Source organism: Uranotaenia lowii, chromosome 1 (assembly GCF_029784155.1).
Source record: "Uranotaenia lowii strain MFRU-FL chromosome 1, ASM2978415v1, whole genome shotgun sequence".
Taxonomy (NCBI): Eukaryota; Metazoa; Arthropoda; class Insecta; order Diptera; family Culicidae; genus Uranotaenia; species Uranotaenia lowii.
The window spans coordinates 108,148,096-108,170,518 of NC_073691.1; the positions used below are offsets into that span (position 1 = coordinate 108,148,096).

Consider the following 22,423-nt stretch of genomic DNA (forward strand, 5'->3'; position numbering starts at 1 on the left):
TCCATAGATTCGTTACAAATTTAACTGTCGTCAAAAAATAGTAGGGGAAAAAGTGGGGAATATAGCTGAAGATTTCTCTAATGGGATTCTGGATTTCTGATTTTTTTCTAGATGTGATGCTCAGTGAATTTCGTTTGACATCGAAAGCTTTGAGCATCACAACGAAATTCATTGTGCTGCCTAATTGATACTCATCACGGTGAGTATCAATTTCAAATGATTATCTGAAATCTTGCAACTCTGGTTTACACTAAAAGCGTGTCCCATGTCATGTAATATTTTGTTTTTCAATTTCAGTGTTAACACTACCAACTCAATTTGGAAAATTACATCATATATGATGTAACGAAAAAAAGCATCACATATGATGGAATTTTCAGTGTGAGTTAAATAGTACACGTCTGTAAACTTCAACGGACGTGTAAAATTTGAAAGACCTGTAAAATATTAGGACGTGTAATATTTAATTCGCACTGAAAATTCCGTCATATGTGATGCTTCTTTTAATTTACATCATATGTGATGGAAATTTACATTAAATAATCGCGTTCCGTGTCAAGTAATATTTGTGCCATTATTATTCAGTGCAGTTAAGAATTCAACTTTTCTTAATCTGTAAGGGCATCCGCAGCAATCGCGAGCAAAGTGAAAATGCTCACGAGTTTAATCACTTCCATACCGCACCGGGGGTTAGTATGAAGGTGAGCAAAATAGGGCCGATGCCGTCGGGACCGACAAAATCACCAAATTTGCTCACTAGAAAGGGGCGAGAGCAAACATGCACTGAAAAAATTCTACCGTTTTGAACAGAATTAAACAAACGATGTCGCAGCGTGTAGATGTTTGTTGATATTTATTTTAAGAAAAAAATTGTATCAGCTTAAAATTGTGGATGGTTTTTCTTGTAATAACTGCAGTTAAATTCGCAATTTCGTTACATTTTTTCGGGGTTTTCCAGGAATTGAACGAGAAAGTGTAAATGCTGGTTCTGATGGTGAGTTATTTATTTTGTATTTTATACTGTTTTTGACTTTTTTTCTACCTATGAATTTTGATAACATTTTTTCCTTTCTCACTCAATTTCAGATAAACAAACTTGAAGCATCGTAATTTGTGACCAAAAATGGTCACTCGGAGTTTCTCGGAGTAATAATAATCGAGACCAGTGCGCTGTGCAGGATTTTTGTATCCAACCGGCCGATATGGGTGGCATTCCAGTACTGTCCCTACCGATTCGGCTTCCGGAACGAGGTCCAATAAGTTTGCAACTAATGGGACCCAGTTTTTCGGAGCAGCAATTATTTCAATCAGCACGTTGGATAGAAAAAGAAGTTGAAGATTTTTTAGAAAAGTATGATTTTAATATAAATATAATAAACAAATAAAGTTGAATTTTAGTTGAATTGTTTGGTTTGTTAAATTTTGTTTTTCGGGTCCATTTGTTAGGAAATATAAGTGCCCGGCGTTTTGAAAGCAAAATCGAGCTTAATTCGAAAATATATTCTTATCTGAACTTATTTTATTCAATCAAGTCGTCCTACAATTCAATAAGTTTTTAATCACAATCCAGCAAACGGGTGACACGGAATTGGAAACACCGTAAGGAAAACTCAACGCTTTACAACCACCACCGGTTGAAAGCGGTGTCCTATAGATACGATGACGAGGCCAAGCGAAGCAAACATCCTGCTCGGAAGTTCTTGCTGCATCCATCATCGGACCCGATTGCTGGTGTTCGAAGCTGCTTGGTCTTGCTGCTTCTGTATGGCATGTTCAACCAGGATGTAGACTTTGACGTCACGATACGGATAGCAGCTATCCCGTCAAATAACTGCCAACACCCCCAGGCCCTTTTAAGACCAACATTCATCGAAATTTGAGCAAAAAACTGACGACTCCGAAAATTTACTCGGTACGTATTAATTTAAATTTAGATTTTCTTCAAAAGTTTTCTCAGTGCAATGCTAAATTTAAAAATAATTATGCTACCGCCCGGTGCACGAAAGAGTGTGTATCCCAAAACCGGTCCGCTGAAATGAGCAAAACCGGGCCGCTTATACTCACTTATTGGTGCGTTTGCTCTAAATTTACATTAATAAATCGCGTTCCACGTCACGTAATATTAAAGGTTTTCACTTTCAGTGTTGTTTAGGATTCAGATTTTTTTTCTGTGTAGAAGATAAATTAATATTAAGTTAGCATTTCGAAGCTTGTTACCACTTTTATCTTGTTTATCAAAGTCGGCAACAAATCCTACGGGTAATACAAATATATTTCTTATTTTGTTCGCGTTAAGGTTTTTTTATTATTTATCTGTTATGGCTCGTTCTGTAGATGTAAATTTAAATTTAAATGTTCTTGCCCACTGTTGTCCTATTTGGGACCTGCCGTCAACTGACAGTTGACCCAATTGCCAGCCTGTAATAACCGGATATTTAAGTTCTAGGTGGAGAGGAATTCGGGGGAAATGAGAGAGGCGAGAGGAAGAGGAATTGGATGACGGATGGGGTCTTGGAGCAGGAGAAGCCCGAGACCACTTCACTTAATTCGAGACTCGGAAAGCGTTCACTTGTCAGTGCTAAAAAAAACCCTCACTCCTTACAAAAGTAGTTCGGTTCAGTGTGCGAGTGCCAAAATCCGGAAGCTACGGTGGTTAAAGTGGTCCGGTATACCGGTCACCTGTTTGGCGAGTATTTTAGAGCCAGGTTTAGTGAGGTACTGTCGTAGCCGTCGCTACATTTGGTTCGACAGTGGAAACCCCGTATCTTCCCGCCCGTTCCGAGAAGCGCCACGCTGCTTTCCAGCGCTTCGTCGGATCAAAGTCTCGGTCGCACCCGCTGAACGTCAATTAAGCGGAACCGAACGACACCGCTGGCCCATAGGCCCCACGTGGTGAAACCTTCCCCAAGGGGAAAGTGAACACCAACCCGCTATCGACCTACATCCCTTTTAACGAACCGGTTGGTGGCGTAACACGTTTTCGGCGACCCGGAAAATACCGATCCTCTCTAACTGGGACCCGACAACACCTATCTACCGGATCCACCGCCCCCGCAGCAGATGATCATCACCTTACCGGAAACCCCGAATACAGGCAACAAACGGCAAGTTCAATAAACTCCATAATCGTAATTAATTTGTTAATTTTTAAACATAATTTACCGAGCCATATAAATATCTGTCTTGTCCGCCAGAGATTTGTCCACTTTGTTAAATGTCGATTGGTTGTCACCTTTCTCCCTAGGACGGCGTAGCGACCCTGAGAGACCCTGTAAGTATCGTCTGAGCTAGCTGGGAGTATTGGCGAAGGCCTTTACTTTCAATTGGCGATCTAGCGGAAAAGAAAAAATACTCTTTTTTAAGATTATTAAGAGTATTAAAGTAGTAATACTCTTAAAACAGAGTATTTTTCCAGCGTTCCTCAGGGAGACACGACTTCCGGTCGTTTCATTAGCGCGGTTCAATTTATTTGGAACGTTTTCTCAAAGGTGGTCAAGAGATTGTGATATATAAAACCGCTCAAAAGTGTACCCGAGCGAGAGGGGGGCGGGGAGATTTCAGTTTAGACGTTTTGGGGGCCCGTTCAGTGTTTAAGATCGTTCGTTTCTTTGCACCGCCTAGTTGCGTCTTTCCAACGGGTCTACAGGACCTAAGCTTTCGAAAAAATATTCACTAATTTGCGGTTACTTCCAGGTCTAACTCGTTCGAATTTGCCATCCATAATGGGGACAAGTACAAAAGAGTTAAGGAAGAAATTTGAAAGCCGTTACTTAGAATTAAGACCAGATCTTCTCGGAGATGTAGAAATAAATGGAGAGTTAGGAATGAGGGAGGTAGAAATTACCGGTGACAGTTCGTTAGCCCGGCGGAGAAGAATTTTGCGCGATTTACTAAGGCAAGAAAAAGAAAAAGGCCTTCCGGAAATGTTTATTTCTGGGCATCCTGAACAGGAGCTCATAATTTGTATCGAAAAGTTAAGCCTCATGGAACAGACATATCAGTTTACCAGTAAAGATCCCCCAAAGGTAAAGCATACTCTTCTTCATTTGGCCAACCGATTGGCTGTCTTAGGCGGTAATTCCGAACCCCCACTTAGCACGGAAGCAATCGAGCTTCTGAACCGCGTTTGCGAACATCTTGATAAATGCTTTCCACATGATGTACAAGAACCTACCGAAATGCAAGGACTTATAGAAGATCTTTTCGATAAAGCAGAAGGAGGAGAAACGGGAAATTTTGGCGCAGAGAAAGAGGCCATCGAGTGCCTAAAACGCATGGGTGTTTTATCGATAAACCCTGATAAGCCGGACGTTAACGGTTTTCGCGATTCGCTTATAGCTTTAGAAATGGAACTAGCTACGCTTCGAAATATGCATTCACGTTCGGTGGCAAAACGCGTCAACGATATCATCTAATCCCTCACAATCGTCTAATATTCCTCCGCGACACACCGGAACGATTCCGAAAACTTACCACGTTCCCAACAGCAGCACGATCGTTACAGATCAATATTCGCGACCGGTTACAACCCCGATAGTAACTTCATCGATTTATACCAGCAATTCTTACTTATCGTGCCCAACAACAAATCCGATTTCGACCCACTACCAATTCAAATACCCTGAGTACCCCGTTCATACAACCGTGAATCAGTTTAATTCGAACCCTTATAACCCACTACCAAGCTCGATGGCTTGGCCCAATAGCCACACGCAATCCTTGGTACCCTACGGTTCATCAATACCACCCAACTATCAACACCCACTACCTACCGTTCAAACAACAAGCTCATGGTCGCAATTACCTCGCTCGTGGGCCATGACATCTCACCATTCATCGTTACCGGCACGGCCGCCGACCACAGACACTTTCGAACCACCAAAATCATACGCGCCTACAACACATGCCAAAAATTATCCATTACAAGATTTGGAACTCTTGCAGAAATCGACGGACAAAATCCAAAAGCGCCACCATCAAATGCTGTGGCAGAAATGCAACAGGTCGATTCACGCACTGCCTGGCCTCACTGTTTTTGACATTTTGCAATTCCTGTTTTGATTCCTTATTTTCCAATTCTACACGCTGAGGAAGCAAAGCAAACATTTCGGTCCTCATTTAATTCTCATTCACACGTTTTTAGCAAAAGTTCTCAGCTCAATTTTGGCATAAATAAAATTAAAAAGAAAATTAGATGTTTTAAGTATCAAATAATGAAAAAGCAATCATTTTATTTGTTAATCCAGCTGAAATCCAGCTAGAATAAATGGACTTAAACTTAAAAGTTAAACCACTGACCACTGACTGGACACTCGATTTCGATTTTTGGCGCTGCTCGAAAGTTAACGGAAATGTCGATACCAGTAAAATTTTCATGCTCGAATTGCTGCCGCGCAATGTCGACGATAGGAGGCTTCTAGCCAAAAACTGAGAGGAATTTTGTACTTAAGTCTCATGTCAGTGTGATAAGTGGTTTAACTTGCGTTATTTTTATTCCTCGAAAATATCATGTCGTACAAATTTATAATAGAGAAGCCTTTTCTTTCGGAATGTTTTCCGGAGAATTTTCCTATATTATATTCTTCTGTCCCTGAATAGTGTTGTCGTATAAGTATGTGCATTTGTTTTACAGCTTCCGGTCAAAATAACACAAAAAATTTCCGGACAATCGATTCGGCACATACGAATTCTTTAGAATTTTCCACGTTTGGACATTTGATGGGATTTTTTGTTTCAAGTAGACGCGCTTTCCCAGAATATTCAATGCAAACTGGGTTGGTTCAAAACAAATTTGTTGAAGAAGGGGTTTGAAAATATGTTGAAACATTTTAATAAACAAACCTCATTTTTTAATATTTTTTACGAATTTTCAACTTTCTGTTCATTTCCAAAGAGATAAACATGAGAAACCAAAAAATGCGCTAAATTTAATTCACAAAATGGAACTTGTTTTTTTGCTATCCTTAAACTGAGTTTTGAGTTAAATTTCTTGACCGTGCAGCTACACGAAAAATTTCGCCGCACCCCATTTCTCGTTCGTAAAATTTTGTAAACAGGACGTGCGAACTGTCACCACAAAAGAGAGAATACGTCATCGTGAATCGACCCACTATTCAGTAAAACACGCTAAGAAAAAAAAAACAATTTATATTACACGGTCGGAAATAACTAGCATTTTGAAGGTTCATTTGCACAACAAGCACACTGAGATCTTTCTCTACGTGGTCTTGGCTCTCCAAAATTAGCACGGTTTTTCGGTATCAGGGTCGTCATTCGCTATTCAAAGCTTTTTTTTACTTGGGGGCAGTTCAGATACCACGTGGATAGAAAAATGCGATTTTAGATCCACTCCTTCCTCTGCGTGGACGTTTGGCAAACCCTAAACTAGGCTTGCCAGATACTTTTTGAAAAAAAGCGGGACATATCACGAAAAAAAGCTGGACACAGCCGAAAAAAGCGGGACATTAAAGAAACTCTTAAAACGTTCGTCGCCTTGGCACCCATATTTGGGTGACGCCGGTGACGGGTCTATTTCCATCAAAAAGTGTGTGACGCTCTCTTAAGGCTGGCACACAATACCACGTCGATCGTCGCGTCGCGTTAGCTGTCAACGCCGTCGTTGGGTACTAAAACGCTGACGCGACGCACCCGACGATTTTTGCATCACAATACAGCGTCAGGTGACATAGCAACCAAAAGTTTGTTTTGACTCGGTTCTTTCGTTTACAGTGTCAAGTTTTTGCGAGTGGAATTCGGAATTCTTTGATTAGTTCAAAAAATCATAAGGTAGAGCAGGAATGCGGTTGATCGCCTCCATCGCAGAGGAACTGAATTACCAGTGCCAATAGCAACGCCTGCGGAATAGACACCATCTTCCAGAACTGGACCCTTCAAAGGATCTTTCGATGGTCAACTCAATTATTCTGCCAGTAGTGGATCGACAGCTCCAGCCAGTACCAACAGTGCCAATTTGACAGTGTAATTAGTGTGTAATGGTAAATTGTGTAATTTCAACAAAGGCAGCAATAAAAAATATTTTTCTTTAATCCAAAATAAATTGAAGTTTATCATTTTTGTAAAAATAATTTAATTTACCTGTGAATATTTGGTAAATCAAGCGCACCCTCGAGAATACGGTTGAACTGATGACAGAGCTATTAACTAGTTTGGATACGAAAATACGTAAATAAAATGTAAAAAAATCGAAATAAAATGATTTAAAAAACGAAAACTGTAAATTCAAACTAGTATGACTCGTATCGTTAATTTCCTCAAAGTTGTTGAAAAGTTTGAAAGGAGAAAATTTATTGTTTTTAGTTTTGCTCCTATTTGTTTCCAACTTCAATAAAAACAATTAAAACGGAATGCTAAAAATGCAGCTGACGCGCTAGAATTTTGATTATTTTTAAAAACGAAAACGTCGACGCTGGAGAACGCTGCTATTTAGAACAAGTTTTGTGTTTTAGTACAATGCTGTCACTGACGCGACGCACCATTGTGATGGCTCAAACGGGAAATGGTATCCCCGAATTGAAATGTCAAAACGACGCTGACGCGACGCGACGTCCGACGGGCTATTGAGCTGGCGCCTTTACTTGATTGTACCACTCAGCTTCGCCACACGATTCAAATATGGGAGTTCTCCTTCTTTGCTTTCTCTCTCTGAAAATTTCTTTGGGCCCGGATAGTAAAACTACCTAAATGAGCGTGGCGACGAACGTGTTAAAAAAGCTTAATTGTGAAACCAAACTTTTAAAACGTTTACCCCCAACCACAGTTGTTCATAGAGAGGACACAAAGTTTTTCTTAACGCGGATTGATTTTGCTCAGTTTTTCTTACACGTGATATTAGTCGTCGTCGTGAATTAACACGTTATTTTAGAGAGAAAATGTTTCAAGTCGTACATGTAAACGGCGAAATCGGATAAAAATAAGTTTGTTTGGTAATGTGTTTAAAAATTTGAAAACTCAATTGTTGAATGTGCAAAAACGAGTCAGGTTCTCAATTAAATTGAGTCAGTGGCATACACGGAAAAATTGAGTTATTCATAAAATGTGTTGCGATTACACTTTCAAAATAACTAATCGGTTGTTGCTCACAATTTGTATATCCGCAATTCAATTTTGAGTAGTTTTGGGTTTCCAATATACATATTTGAACTAACACTCGATTATGCAGCTCTGTATAAAAAGTTTGCTGTTGTTGGAATCTGCTGAAAAGGGATGTTCAAAGCTAACTGTGAGCTTTTTCTGTTATTTTAATAAAAAAAAGAGCCAAGAAGAAAACAAGTAACAAGAAGAAAAACATTCATGGATGCGAATTATTTTTTTGGAGTTTCAATAGCAGAATTCGGCGGAAATATACCCAGTCAATTATTATTCTACCTGACTTTTTTTAAACGTGTATTTATGGCAGCTAACTGACAATTTAACGGCCGAAATTCTTAGTATTTGTGAGATAAATTGAAATCTGTCACACAGCCATCTACACTTAATGTTGTTCATGCTTATGCTACACAAATAAGATGAACCATCCTTCAAATTATTCATCTTGTTCATGTGTTCTCTGCAAGTATGAGTGGCTTCCTGGCGGCCATAATGCCAAATTTTAAAAAAAATCATGGCTGCGGCAGTGACTCCAGTACCATTTTTTTTTCAAAGTCACAACAATAATTGAATTTGGATTACATTTTCAATGGATAAAAAACATGTTTTTATGTAAGTCAATTTATGAAAGAAAATCCATTAATGAAGACAAACACGTAAGATAGCACAATAGGATTGAAATTTGTATTACTAACAATATTTTAATTTCGATTAAATTTTTAAATTTAAAGCTCTTCATTTGAGTTATAAATTATAGAGGTACGAAAAAAATGGTTAACGAATTTATAATTTTTAAATTATAATGATGAAAAAATGACATTTTTACACTCATTTAACATATTGCATATTGTGAAAGTTTACTAGAATAAATTTTATTTTATTAAATTAAAAAACTTAAAGTTCTTATACCTGCATAAACCAGATTGTAACCTAACGTTCTCTATAAAAGTCGTGAAAAGCAAAGATGAGCAAACTGAATAATCCTTTATAAATTATATTTAAGATATTCTTTTAATTTATCGTTTAAACCCGTTATAAATTATCACTTTCCAATGAACCATTCTTCAGTTTTTGCAACAATAAACAATTTTTAACTACATTAAAACAAATTTCTTGGAAGTTCTAAAATATTGTTAACTTTATCAACAACACAAATAAAACTTTTATGTTTTCGTGTATTATCAAATTTTCAATATGATTTGAAAATGTATCATAACTGTTGCTGAAGATAAGAATTAACTCTGATAGAAATTCAACTTTATTTCAATTTGAACGATTTAAATTTCAAATTTCAAATAAATTTAAAAGTTGAAGAACTTAAGCTTTCTTTTTTATCTATTCCAAACTGGCAACGCTGTACCAACAGAAAACCACATCATCGAATTGAAAAAAACATGGCGAAAGAAAAGATCGTCCGCTTGCTGAAGGAGAAAAATATTACAGGTAAGCTTGTTTTTCATCGATTAAAATTCACGGTAACATGAAAATCATGTAAAAATTCAATATCGAGGCTCATTTTTTTCCTTAAATCTTTTCAGATGCGCGTTCAATACGGCACCAGAACATCGATCCCAGCCATATTAAGTATGTTGGCGGATTACGGACGATGGTTGATTGCAGCAAAAAGTTAGTCCAGGCAGTTAACGATATCAACATTTTCCAGAATGCAGGAAAGCAGGTAAGCAATGAAGTTCATCACACAACAAATTTTGCTGATAACAGTTTAATTTTTCTTAATTTTCAGAGGAGGAAATTGCACACGCAGAAAAATATATTGTAGAAGCAATAAAGTTTTGACCAAAAATAATAAAATTTTTGGTTGGGAAAAAGCACAAATATATTTTTTGTAATATTGATGAAAAACATTGATTTGTTTCAAATTTATCGTTCGAATAAAAATAGAATAGTCCCTTTTTGAAAGTAATGCTATGAAATTAATGGAAATAATAAAATTTTGGGTAAAACACACTAAATAAATTTGATCCAAATGAAAAAATATAAAATGATTAAAAATAGAAAAAGATTGTGATTTAAAATTATTTATTTTCCATTTTAAATCAAAGCAAAAATATTTTCGTATGTATGGAAATGATCAAAGACGCTTTTTTTCTAAATTTATTCGCTTTTATTAACAATAATTTTTCATCTTTAGCTTTCACCCATCCTCGAGCAGAGGTAACGGCCCTCCAATTCTACCGAGATGCTGTCTGATTAAGGCATCGGTACGATTCGCTATTCCAACAACTTCCGGAACAAATCTTCATAATAAATCAAGATCTTAACTGTTGCTCGTCTGCCTAGAGCTTGTCGTAGGTAAATTGCACTTCCGTCTGGCATCTGAAAAAAATTACAAAAATTTAAATCTTACCCAAACTTTTGTGTTCCGAGAAGTTCCGTACCCACCGATCCTATAACTTTGGATGGTTCCATTGCTGTTGTTTATTGCAACACTATATGGTTCCGGAAACCATATGACAATAAATGACGGCCCGACTATGGCCACCTCGACGACTCTTTCTTCAAATAATCACGAATATTTCAAAAAATTTTAGCGATTTTTTTTTCTTTTTTTTATAATTTAACATTTTACACGTTTATTGGAAAAAACTTAATTTTTTTCTAAAACTATACAAATTTTGATTTCAAGTAATTGAAAATGTGAGTGTATGAATAACAAAATTTTATGGCTATTTACAATCGATTTTTTTATGTAAATTACTGCAAAAATTGCATTTAAAATATAAAATAAAATAAAAAAACGTGTTGTTGTAACGACTCCCCGTTCTTTTTCTGCGTGCAGCACAGGTTCCAGTGGAAACATCAACATCGAGCAGTTTTTCATGGTCACGCAGCAACAGCCCGCAGGCATGCCTTTGAATATATAGTGTTTCAATTATTTGTGGAAGTGAGTGAAATTTAAAAAAAAATGTAATAAGATGAAGTAAATAAAAATCTTTTTTGAAAATTTCTTATTCTTTTCTTATTTTTCTCGTCTGAAAATACATTTATTTTGGTACAGGTTTTGCGTTCACCTACACATGCACACATGGTCGTCGTTCACTCATACATTTACACATGGTCGTCGTTCATTCCAAACGTCATCCTGAATCGGGAAATTCATTCCAAGTAGAAACGGTTGGGCCATTTTCTACTTGGCTGCCTGCAGAAATTCTACTAGAATTCTACTAGAAAGGCTACTAGAATTCTAGTAGCCCTAGTAGAATTTTTATTAAGCGGGTAGATACTAAAACTGAAAAATCGACTGGTTAGTGTGCTGGAATATCGCGAACAGAAAACTGCGAAGTGGTCAAGAGAAGGTTTTGAGAAAAATGAAGGACTAACCGCGGAAAACTGATTCGGTGGATTTACCGGAAACAACCGGTAATCTGAGGGCGATTCTTTGGTGAAAGCCAGCTGCGGTCATTTGAAAAAATGTATGAGACCGAACAACAGAGGGTTATCGACAGGAACGGAGATTACAATCACCCGGGAAAAATCCCGTTACCTGGGTATTAGAGTGCCTATAAGAAGAGTGACGCCAACTATCAAAATTGGAATAGCGATGAGCTGCCAGTGTCATTCCAAACGAACAAATGACCTGTCAAATTCAGCCTCCTCAGGCTGAATTTGACCGAATTTGACAGGTCATTTGTTCGTTTGGAATGACACTGACAACTCATCGCTATTCCAATATTGACAGTTGGCGTCACTCTTCTTATAGGCACTCTACTGGGTATGGTCAGTACAGATTTTTAGGTACCCTTTGACGGAAAAGAGTAGTAGGACCACTAGAAAGATTAGTAGGGATTCTACTTGCCGCCTACTAGCCATCCCAGACTCTGCCAAAAACTGTAGAACGAATTATTCACAGCGTAGCAATTGTCAAATTGAGGTATAATTGGATAAGCGTGAAAAAATTTTTGGCGCCAAATCATCACGTCCCACATATTAGCATAAATTTGATAGTTCATGCCTGTATTATACAAAACAAGATGAATCGCCCCTATGTACAACACTGGGTGTTCATCTTGTTCATTGCGAAAACATGGCTGACTTCGGCCATATTGCCGATTCAGAAAAATCATGGCTGCTCGATGCAGTGATTCCAGTTACATTTTTATAAACAAATAATAGCAAATTTGAAAGTTGTATAAAATTTTATATTGACTCGGTTTAATTTTTTGTTTACTTTTTAAAAGTTTCAAATATACATTGATTTTGTTTTTAATGAAAATAATATTGAATTCTTTCTCTAGAACTAGCCACACAGTAAACGAAAATTACCGAGTTCGGTAATTATTTTACCGAAATCCTAACATGTGGAGTTCGTTAAACTGTTCGGTAATTTTTTCATGGCCGAGGAGTGACAGCTGTCAAATATTACGGACCTTTTTCGGTAAAAAATAACCAAAACTCGGCAGATCATCTGTCAAAATATTGACAGTTGTTAACATGACAGCTCGTTATATTACCGAAAACCGGTATTGTTGAACCGAAATGTCTTTAATTATTACCGAAAGGTCGGTCATTTTTAACCAAAAAACTATAAAGCTCGGTTATATGAACCGAGCAACCGGTACAGTTCACCGAAACACCTGTAATTATTACCGAAATACCTAAAACTCAAACCGAAATCCCTAAAATTTTTACCGAAATCCCTAAATTTTTTTACCGAAATCCCTAAAATTTTTACCGAAATACCGTAATTATAATCGAAATATGGATCATTTTTACCGAAAAAACTGTAAAATATCGGTAATATTTACCGAAAAATCTGTAGAGTTTACCGAAATATCTGTAATTACTACCGAATTACCGGTAAATTTTACCAGACAACTTCAAAAAGTTCGGTAATATTTACCAAAAATCCGGTGATTTTTACCGATATGTCTGTAATTATTACCGAAAATTCGGTAATATTTACCGAAAAATCGGTATTTTTTACCGAAAAATGGGTATTTTTTATTTTTACCGAAATAACGAACTTGGATGTGAGATAACACGAGTCGATTCGAGAAAGTGCTCCATGCTAAAATAACGTCGTTTTGACTGAGCCTCTAATGCTCATCAGAATGGATATGTTTCGCTTGTAGTGTCGTTTGAAAATACCAGTAATATTAACCGAAAACTGCCAAATTTAGGAGTTTTAACCGAACACCGTAAATATTCGATAATTTGAGTTTATGATGCACAGATTATTACGCGAGATGACTCGAGTCTCGAATCATTTCGCGTTATACGCCGTGCACCAAAACTGAAATTACCGAATGTTTTACGATGTTCGACAGCACGAATCGACTCGTGTTATCTCACATCGAAGTTCGTGCTGTGCGAAATAAACCACATCGGTAATTCAGGATTTCGACCTTCCCATCGGGATCCATGCCTTATTGAGAATTGTGAAAATCAATGAATTAAAATTGACTGTAGCTAAAAAATTTAAAATAGGAATTAAATTAATATATTATTAATTTTTTGGTGTAAATTTATGTCAAATTTGATGCACAAAATTAAAGCATCATTTTTGACATAAAATTACACGGAAGAAAACAGAAACGCTTCAAGCCATAACTCCTCAGATATAAATATTAAAGCTTATTCGACCTAATATTATATCATCTATGATGTAAATTTATGTCAAATTGGACGCACAAAAATAAAACATCTGTTAAGACATAAATTTAGATCGTTACAGATATGAAACAGCGTTGTTCGAAATTAATGTGATATGAGCTTTCGGAGGAATAAATTTTTAGAGAAAAAAAATATTCATGGACATAATTTTTGTGGATTTTCACAATTTTTAAGAATACTGATTGTCAAACGTTATCTCAGTTTCAAATCAGAAAGCTTTAGTGCAAACTTAAAAAACGTTCAGTATTATCACAAATTGCAATTTTAACTAAAATTTATGTCCATAAAAATTTATTCTTCTAAAAATTTCTGTCTTCCGAGACGCTTTATGTTTGAAGTATTGTAAATAATTGTAAATAAATCTTAAATTTGTTTTATCTATTTTATCTTACATAAAATCCAAAAATAGATAGTATTGTGTAATGACCTGGAAGAAAAGAATTTTTTTTATAATTTTTATTAGAAACGGCTTATACGATTCAGTTTAAAGCCAAACATAGCAAAGTAATTCTACAAGTAAATATTTTAAATGGCCAGCTTAAAGTAGATAAAACTTCTCGATTGATAACCATTAGGTATTGTTAACTAAGTATTAAACTGATACCAACTTTGGATATGCTTTAAAAAAATCAATTAACGAAGATATTTTTTAACTTATTTTTATTAATAATTTGACGACTTTTTAATTAGAATTATAACGTACAAGAAATGATAAAACTCTAAGATTTAATTCTTAAAACAAACCTTTCCTTAAATTATTTGAGCAAAAATAATTTCCTTGTATCTCTATTTCCATTCTTGTTTAAATATCTTTTCATTGTGTTTCCTGAAACTGAAAACTGAGGGCCACAAGGAATTGACTTTGTAGCAGGAGCATAGTTTTTCTCATTAACAAGCGCTGAGCAAATCCTATCAGCATACACATCGATGATCGAATTCTTTACATCCATCTGTAATAAAAAGATAAAGGAACAAAAATTAATTTTTGGACCGAGGACCATCAGTAACGTAGGAAATGAACTGAACTTGACTGATTTCATCTGCCAAAACGTCCGATCACCAAGAGAAATTGATTTAAAAAATATCCGTTCCACGAGCGAGTGCTGTACTAAAAAATTTATATTATTTGTATAAGTAAGTATGATCGATACAAAAAAACTACCTTTTTTAAAAAACCGATACAAAGATTCATAATGTTGACAGTACTTCTTTATCTGCCAGCGGAGGCTATATTCATAATGGCAATCTGAAGTGTTAAACGCCTTCATTTATGTAGTAGCAACATGCTAAATAGTATGAATGTCTCCTACTCTGAACGTTAAGACGAATGAACATTTAATTCTCCTTTCACGTGTATTGGAATAAATAATATAATTTTATAACATAAACTGAATATTGCTATTTTACTTGTGTAAATATATGCCTGTTTTAATTTTCTATGTGAGCAAAAAAATACTTCCAACCCGAAAAATATCAAAATTATACTAACAATTTTGAAGATGGGAATTTTCAAACCTGTTACTTACCGAACGCAGGTTTGTTCGGCAGAGTACATCGGTCATCAATCCATCGGATTTTGGCGCAGCACTTGGATGTTTATTCGGCTTGATTTCAATCCGATGATCCCTAATGAGTCTTGGCTCACGCAGTGCCATTTGGTTACCTACTTTCTTCACAACACTGGGTCGATGTCGATTATGTTCACAAGCCTTGCCATAATGAATCTAACCTCTTCGATGAAATAATTCAGTGTCAGTTAATAAGGAATTAAGCTGTACAATTTGAACGATTTAACACCTCCTGTTGAAAAATCCCTTATATTGTTGCCCGATTGGAAATTCATGAGTATGGCACTTAATCAGTTCCTACGACATGTCCTATTTCCAGCCATTGCGGGGTATTTAACGTTGATACAGTCGTTTTCGCTTACCAGACTTGATTTGGCACAGACTTTTTAAACCGAGAATCCTTTGTGAGATGGCTTAGCGTTAAGCTGCAAACAAATATTTCAAAAAATTATCAAGCAATTGAAGTGTATTATAGGAACAGTTTACTGTTGAATATTGAGTAAATAGGGTAACAAACTTATTTTGGACCACGGGACCTATTTTTGACCACTTTGTCTAGCTCTCTTCTCTTATAAAGCAACCAAATGTGAAAAAAATTAATGCAATACATTAAGTTCCCGAGCTTCAACTATATTCGTCAAGAAAATTCATGATAAGTTGCTTTATAAAAGAGCTAGACAAGGTGGCCCAAAATAGGTCCTCTGGTCTAAAATAAGTCCGTTACCCTAGTAGGTAAGAAAATGAAAAAAATGAACAAGAATATTTACTCACCTAACGACGGATGCTAAAATTATTTATCGACGCTCGCATTTCGGATTTCCAGAAATCCCGAACTATATATATTTCCTTTTTCATATTGGCAGCTTATTAACATTCTTCCTTATCGGATCCTGAAATGTTCAAGTAAGCTTCGAATCCTTTAACTGTTCTGTGAAATAAACATGGAATTGTACTTAGCACGACAAGAAGTTTTAAGAATAGAAAACTTACCTTTTTTCGTGATTTTCAGCAAAATTATGGTCATCCTACAACAGCACTACGCAGAGCGTCATGTACTTTCCCAGGATAATTTGTCTCTGAATTCGATCGATATATGTAGCCATCTCGGTCATCTGCCCAATTCGATTGCGCACAAAACCTCTGTCCTTCATGTTGACATCCAAATTCTGGCCACTGCACACGAGTTGCTTGTCCTGTTCAGGAAGATTTAAGCGGGCGGTTCGACAATACACGAGCGGTTTTATACTCATCCGGCCACGAAAAATCGTTCTAAAGTGGTAAATAAATTGGAGTGCGTTCATAGCATTCACTGCACGCAAAATAATAAAGTGCAAAATAAATTGGAGTTTGGCATGAAATTGAAATTATTCATAATGGCATAGTGTACATAAATAATTTAACTGTTTACTTTTGTCGAATTTAAACATGATGGTAATTGTACAATCCAAGTCATTTGGAAAAGATGGAAATTTTACGTTAAAAACCAATGTCAAATTTAAAATAATTGTTTAGACAATGTTTCATAATAATCATCATGATATTAAAGTCAATTCGAAAAGTCTGAATAGGCACAATTTCAAAAAGGCATTGTGGTAGGTAAGTCCTCGAAGAGAGTTGTTAAACATAATAACAATAAAATAACTAAATCAAAATATAGTTCTAAGAAAAGTTTTAATATAAACTAGACTTTTATGAAAGCGGTAATAAAAATGCTTTTATTGATGTGTTTATCGCGAACCTTTCTGGTTTGCTAGAGCAAATGATAAATAAAAAAAAAAAAGTGAAATGGTTCGAATGGTATTAAATGTTACATTAAAATTAATTTAAATGAATTGTTCACTTTAAATTATTTTTAATGAGCTGTCCCAAAATATTTAAAACTAAAGGGGAACTGAAAGAGGGAATTCTATTGAAATTGTAAATCTAAATTTTTGAAAAATAAATAAAATTGTGAAATACTTATACTCGACCATTTGAAAACAAGTTGCTTAAAATACAAGAAATTTTTGAGAGCGACAGTTTGATCGTGTTGATGGTAAATTTAACTTTGGTATTTTAAAGTGATTAAAGGTCTTATAATTTTTGCTTACCAGATAATAACAAGCGCGAATAGCTTTCGTATAACTGCGATGATAACTTTGATAACAGCATTGGCATCAGCTCCAACCATAGATCCGTCATCGATAATGGCACCAACTGGTATTCAGCCAACTTTAACCAAGCTGGTAAGCAGAATGTTCCGGTTCCTGTAAGAATGAATTATTTTAATAAATTTACGACACAGAAAAGTCATACAAAAATTACCTGCAAATAAACGGAAGAGCTCCATTGGAAGGTTTTTTGAGGTATTAAGTAGTATTTTCCATGAAGGCCACGGATGAATTCAAATTTGTTTCCTGCACTTCCAAACTGTTCGGTCGGTTGTTAATCCAATTCCATCGTTTCAATTTGGTTGTTTATCTGCCTACAGTTAAGATTAATGGAACAGCCGTCCTCGAAATGAATCCAAAACAACCTAAATTTCGGAAACGCAAAACTAAAACAGAAATACATAAACATCGCGAACAAAACAAAATCGTCTCATTTATTGTTCAAAGTTTACTTTGATTTTCGTTATCAATTTCCTACTTACCACTTATTATCAGCATCAGTGTCAGGCGGGTTATTTGGTCTTAAATTTAAAAAGTAGGCGAAAACCTCAGATTACTTTACCGTACTGAACTTGCCTGTTGAACCTGAGGAATTCAAGTCAAATTACAGAGCCTGGTGCTCTTTTACCGTTGTGGTTTTGAGGTTTTTTTTTTAAATAACTGGTGGAATGTGGTTTTAAACAGTCACCGAAAGATGTTTGACACATTAGATTCACTTTTTTTCAATCACAATTAATGGTCTTAATTAACTTCAACACGCAGCGGTTGAACATTTTGACCCCCAACATCATCTACAAACACGTGATACCGAAACTTTACTGCTCGATTGAAAGCACCCCCTGCGCATATGCAAAAATTAAAAACGTTTCAAATTGATTTTGCGCAAGCGGGACGCCACTAATACATCGCGGTTATCAAAAAGAGACGGTTGCGCTCAAAGCTGCAAAAAATGTGCGCTCGAAACTTGACGTTTGTGTTGACAGCAACACTAATTTACAGTTTTCGGTGTTTTTTCACCGAAAATTTACGGCAAAGCGATTTGTTTACATAAAAATAAACGAGCCTCGTTAAATAAAGGATCGATCTACCGAACTCGGTAAAAACAAGACGTCAGATCGATCAATTACCGAAAATTTTCGAATTACAGAACAGGTTCTGTAAAAAAAATTACCGAACTCGGTAGTTTTCGTTTACTGTGCACATTGCGATTCTTTGCAGTATTACCTTCAAAGAAAAATTTGTATTATAATACAACATATAAACATTATAAAAAATCGCTACAACACCATTGAGCACAGTGTACTTATTATGAATCTGAATTAAATTTAAAAAAAATTGGAATTGGATGATATTTTTGTTTATTTTCAATCATGAACATTTCTCAGCCATTTCGTTTAATAAAGTAAGAATTTTGCAACAATAGCTTAAAGCTGTTCTAAATCCTGCAAAAAGCTTAAATGCCAACTTTTATACATTGGCAATAGTTTTTTTAACTTCAAGATAACGTCGAATTAAGAATTTCAATAATTAAACGTAAAAACTAGATTGTTCAAATCATCAAGAATCTAAAAAACATGGATTAATTTAAATAATTGTGGCTAATTTGCATTTATACTGATTGAAAACATAAATACTAAACTATTTACATATGTGTTTAGCTCGTTTTTTTGACATAATTCATAACTATTTTCAGTTTGTTTTGTCAATTTATAAGGTACATTAATCATGGTTCAACTAGGAATACGATATTTTTTATTATAGTATGTCAATATTTAAAGATAGGTTTCAATATAAATATTTAGAGCCAAAGGGGATAATTTAGTTAAACTTACTCTCGAAAAAAAAACACGTCTCATCGAGTCCATATTATGTAAGTTTCCATATATTTTTTGAAATTTATTGATTTTTTCTAAATAAAATAGATAAGAAGAAAAATTTTCATCAACTATATTTCTCGCGTGAGCTTTCATTACGTCGAATGAAACAGAAACACCGAACCGAGAAAAACGCTTCTGAAATTTGAAGAGTGTTTTTCAAATCCTATTTTCATTCCTTCGCCGATAACCCTTCAAAAAATACGCAATATTCATGGAAACTAATTGTGTCAGATATTCCACATTATGAATTTAATTTTTTGCAATTTTTAGAGCTATTTTTTAATCATATAGGAACATACGACATATTCGAACATAAATCGTTCATACACTCAGAGGAAATTTTATCATAAATTTCATAAGACACGTCTTATGAACCGTTTTTTTGTGTCCAAAATAATTTTTCATAAGAGTCTTATGAATTTCTTCTATTATCATAAGAAGTTCTTATGAAAAACGCAAGAAACTGCTGTGTGGAAATAAAATAAACACATTCATTCTAAGCGGCAGGGAAAAAACGAACAAGATTCTTTATTATCAGAAGCAGTTAAAAAAATAACACATTTAAAGTATTTGTGACATTGATCTTCTCAATGGTAAGTTTATTTAGCACATTCTATAATTTATGTGATTATCAAAAATATGTTGTGAATATTCATCGACTTTGAATTTTAGGATTTTGTGTCCGCAGTCCGCACTTTAGCTTACTGACTGACAAAAAGCAAAAGGCCCAGAGACCGAAACCGGTAGTGGAATTTCCCAAGGTTTTCCCGTACATCCGCCAACAACTGAAGTGTCTGCTGATTCTGTGGGAGAATTTCAAGTCCCACAACGAGGATAGCGCGAACAAACCACTTTTTAACTTTGTTTCTGTACAAGTTGAACCGGGATAAAATTGCTGCTGATGGTCATGCTTGCGAAAAAAATATCAATAAATAGTGATAAAATTCAAGATATGGTACTCAAATTATCAATGTCTTTTTATAAATTCCAAATTTTAGAGACATTTCCTGTTTTTAAAACATTCTTATGGAATTTCAAATGTTTTGACCAAATCATAAGATTATCTTATAAAAAACGAAACCTTCTCTTTCAAAAAGGTGTTCATCCAGAAAGTTCATCTCAGTCATAAGATAATCTTATGAATTTCATTAAGTTTTCTTATGGCGCCAGTTCATAAGAGAATCTTATGGCAAACATAATAGTATTTTTCTGAGTGTACGTCTGAACACATTCGTCGTTTGGAGGGGAAATTTGTTTCATTCGTCTCTTTTCTTTCGTCCTTTGATTCTTTCAACTTGCACATACGTCCAAATGTTTCTCATGTAAATACTATGGAAAATTTTCAATTTTCTCGGCGTAGTGGCTGTTTAATATCTAGTGTAGCGGTAAATTGGTGAGTAAATGCATAATGAAATGTGTGAATCGGGTGCGCCATCGGTCAAATCAGCTCGCTGCTGCTGATCAGCTTTCTGTTGCCGACCAGCTGGAGGGGAAATTTGTCTCATTCGTCCTTTGATTCGTTCAACTTGCACTTACGCCCAAATGTTTCTGAGGCAATTACCGGTAAATTTTCAATTTTCTCGGCATAGTGAATGTTAACTTATTGAGTTGTCGAGTGCAGCGGTAAATTTATTAGTGAATGCGTAATAAAAGTCTGAATCGGGTGATTGGGTGACTAACAGCAGCAGGCTGCTGCCGCTCAGCCTGATGCAGTTAGTTGTATGTTTGCTGCTACTGCTGCTGTTCGGTTTCTTTTCCTTGCTGCATTATTTTACAGCGTTCGAAAGCCTGCTTGAGTACCGATTTAAGAACGCTTGAAAAGAAGAATCTGAAATAATATTCATTGCCAGGTTGATATTCTGATAACCTCTACCTGTATACACTTGTTTGCTCATGGAATCCATAGCGAATGTGCTAGGTTTTTTTCCTCTGCACATTCGCCGTTTGGAAGAAGGGACGTAAGCAACATTGAAATTGGCAATCAAGGTTTTGTTTCATTCGTCATTTTGGAAGTCTTAAATTTTATAGATTAAAAGGGTTTAAATTGATTGTTTTATCAATTACATAGGTAGATAATGTTATAATGAAGCTTTTTTAGTGAATATCTCTATTTTTCAAATTTTGTTTCATTCGACGTAATGAAAGCTCACGCGAGATTTGAAGATAATAAAACTAGTTTGGCATTTTAACTGTTGATAAATTTTGTACTTGTGCCTCTTTGGCTTTAAGGGACTCAATTCCAATAGCAAATTTAAGTAATTTGAATATCTATTGGATATTTCAATTTTGTTTATCAATGTTATAAATATTTTTTATTACAATCGATTTGGCATCACTGGATCTTGATCAGAAGTCTTTTTTCAAGATGGCTCAAAAATTCGACGTTGTACCGAGGTCTGGATTGATTTTTGAGTTTGGAACAGGTAAGCGTTGGAATAATTTCGAAAATTCTAGATTAATTTAGCATTTATTTTATTTACAGCCCTACGCTGGATTTTGCTGCTGCAACGCTGCTGGAATCCAGTGTTATTTTTATCACATTTCCCGAAGGAGGAGTTCTGGAAGCAGCATACATATGTGCGGTGCCATGGAAATCAAATAAACCTCACGACTGGAGATTCCTGTTCGTCCCGTTCGTCCTCACACTGTGCAATCTATCGGAACTAGTCGGCCTAGGCTGAGGACAAATGGCTAAGATTCGGTTGAGGCAGTTGTGGACCAGAAATAGGAATGATGAAGGCGAATGCAGTAGAGGCAAGATTGTGAATGAACGGAGAAAGAATACAAAATATATGTGCACATGTTAATAAAGTGATATTTCTTAAGAATGTTCAATAAAGTTTTATGAAGATTTCATACATAATTTAATTATATTTTCATTGATATTGGAAATTTTCAAATAGTCATTTAGAAAACTGCACACACACATACAAGCGATTTTTTCGTGTGCACTAATACATTTACACAAAATGTAAACAAACCAAACATGCGTTTGTGTGCGAAAGGTGCACGCTCTTTTTTTTAAACTCAAAATTAAGTATTTTTGGTTCAAAACAGCAGTTCGGTGGCTTCCCTCAACTTTGAGTTT

The 22,423-nt window shown here is 35.4% G+C and overlaps 1 protein-coding gene and 4 long non-coding RNA genes across 6 annotated transcripts; 3 read left to right on the forward strand and 2 right to left on the reverse strand.

Annotated features, from left to right (window-relative positions):
* The first annotated feature begins 639 nt into the window (after positions 1–639).
* On the forward strand, positions 640–1,522 carry LOC129740023 (uncharacterized). Its single transcript, XR_008736073.1, has 2 exons — positions 640–994; positions 1,087–1,522. It is a non-coding gene; the product is annotated as an uncharacterized LOC129740023 (long non-coding RNA).
* A 7,934-nt stretch (positions 1,523–9,456) lies between these two features.
* Positions 9,457–11,053, forward strand: LOC129748953 (uncharacterized). Of its 2 annotated transcripts, XM_055743804.1 has the most exons (4): positions 9,457–9,549; positions 9,645–9,784; positions 9,851–9,860; positions 10,902–11,053. In XM_055743804.1, the coding sequence occupies exons 1-4, from the start codon at positions 9,501–9,503 to the stop codon at positions 11,024–11,026; spliced, it is 324 nt and encodes a 107-aa protein (XP_055599779.1). In that variant the 5' UTR covers positions 9,457–9,500; the 3' UTR covers positions 11,027–11,053. The 2 variants fall into 2 exon arrangements, with proteins under 2 accessions (XP_055599779.1, XP_055599846.1); XM_055743871.1 differs by lacking the exon at positions 10,902–11,053 and having other exon boundaries at positions 9,851–9,964.
* Positions 11,054–14,962: 3,909 nt separating this feature from the next.
* LOC129739123 (uncharacterized) lies at positions 14,963–16,631 on the reverse strand. The gene is made up of 3 exons (XR_008735752.1): positions 16,299–16,631; positions 16,080–16,236; positions 14,963–15,733 (listed from the first exon to the last, which is right to left on the reverse strand). It is a non-coding gene; the product is annotated as an uncharacterized LOC129739123 (long non-coding RNA).
* Positions 16,632–17,452: 821 nt separating this feature from the next.
* LOC129739124 (uncharacterized) lies at positions 17,453–18,163 on the reverse strand. Its single transcript, XR_008735753.1, has 3 exons — positions 17,941–18,163; positions 17,613–17,844; positions 17,453–17,554 (listed from the first exon to the last, which is right to left on the reverse strand). It is a non-coding gene; the product is annotated as an uncharacterized LOC129739124 (long non-coding RNA).
* Positions 18,164–21,665: 3,502 nt separating this feature from the next.
* LOC129742065 (uncharacterized) lies at positions 21,666–22,191 on the forward strand. The gene is made up of 2 exons (XR_008736504.1): positions 21,666–21,758; positions 21,818–22,191. It is a non-coding gene; the product is annotated as an uncharacterized LOC129742065 (long non-coding RNA).
* The last annotated feature ends 232 nt before the right edge of the window (positions 22,192–22,423 follow it).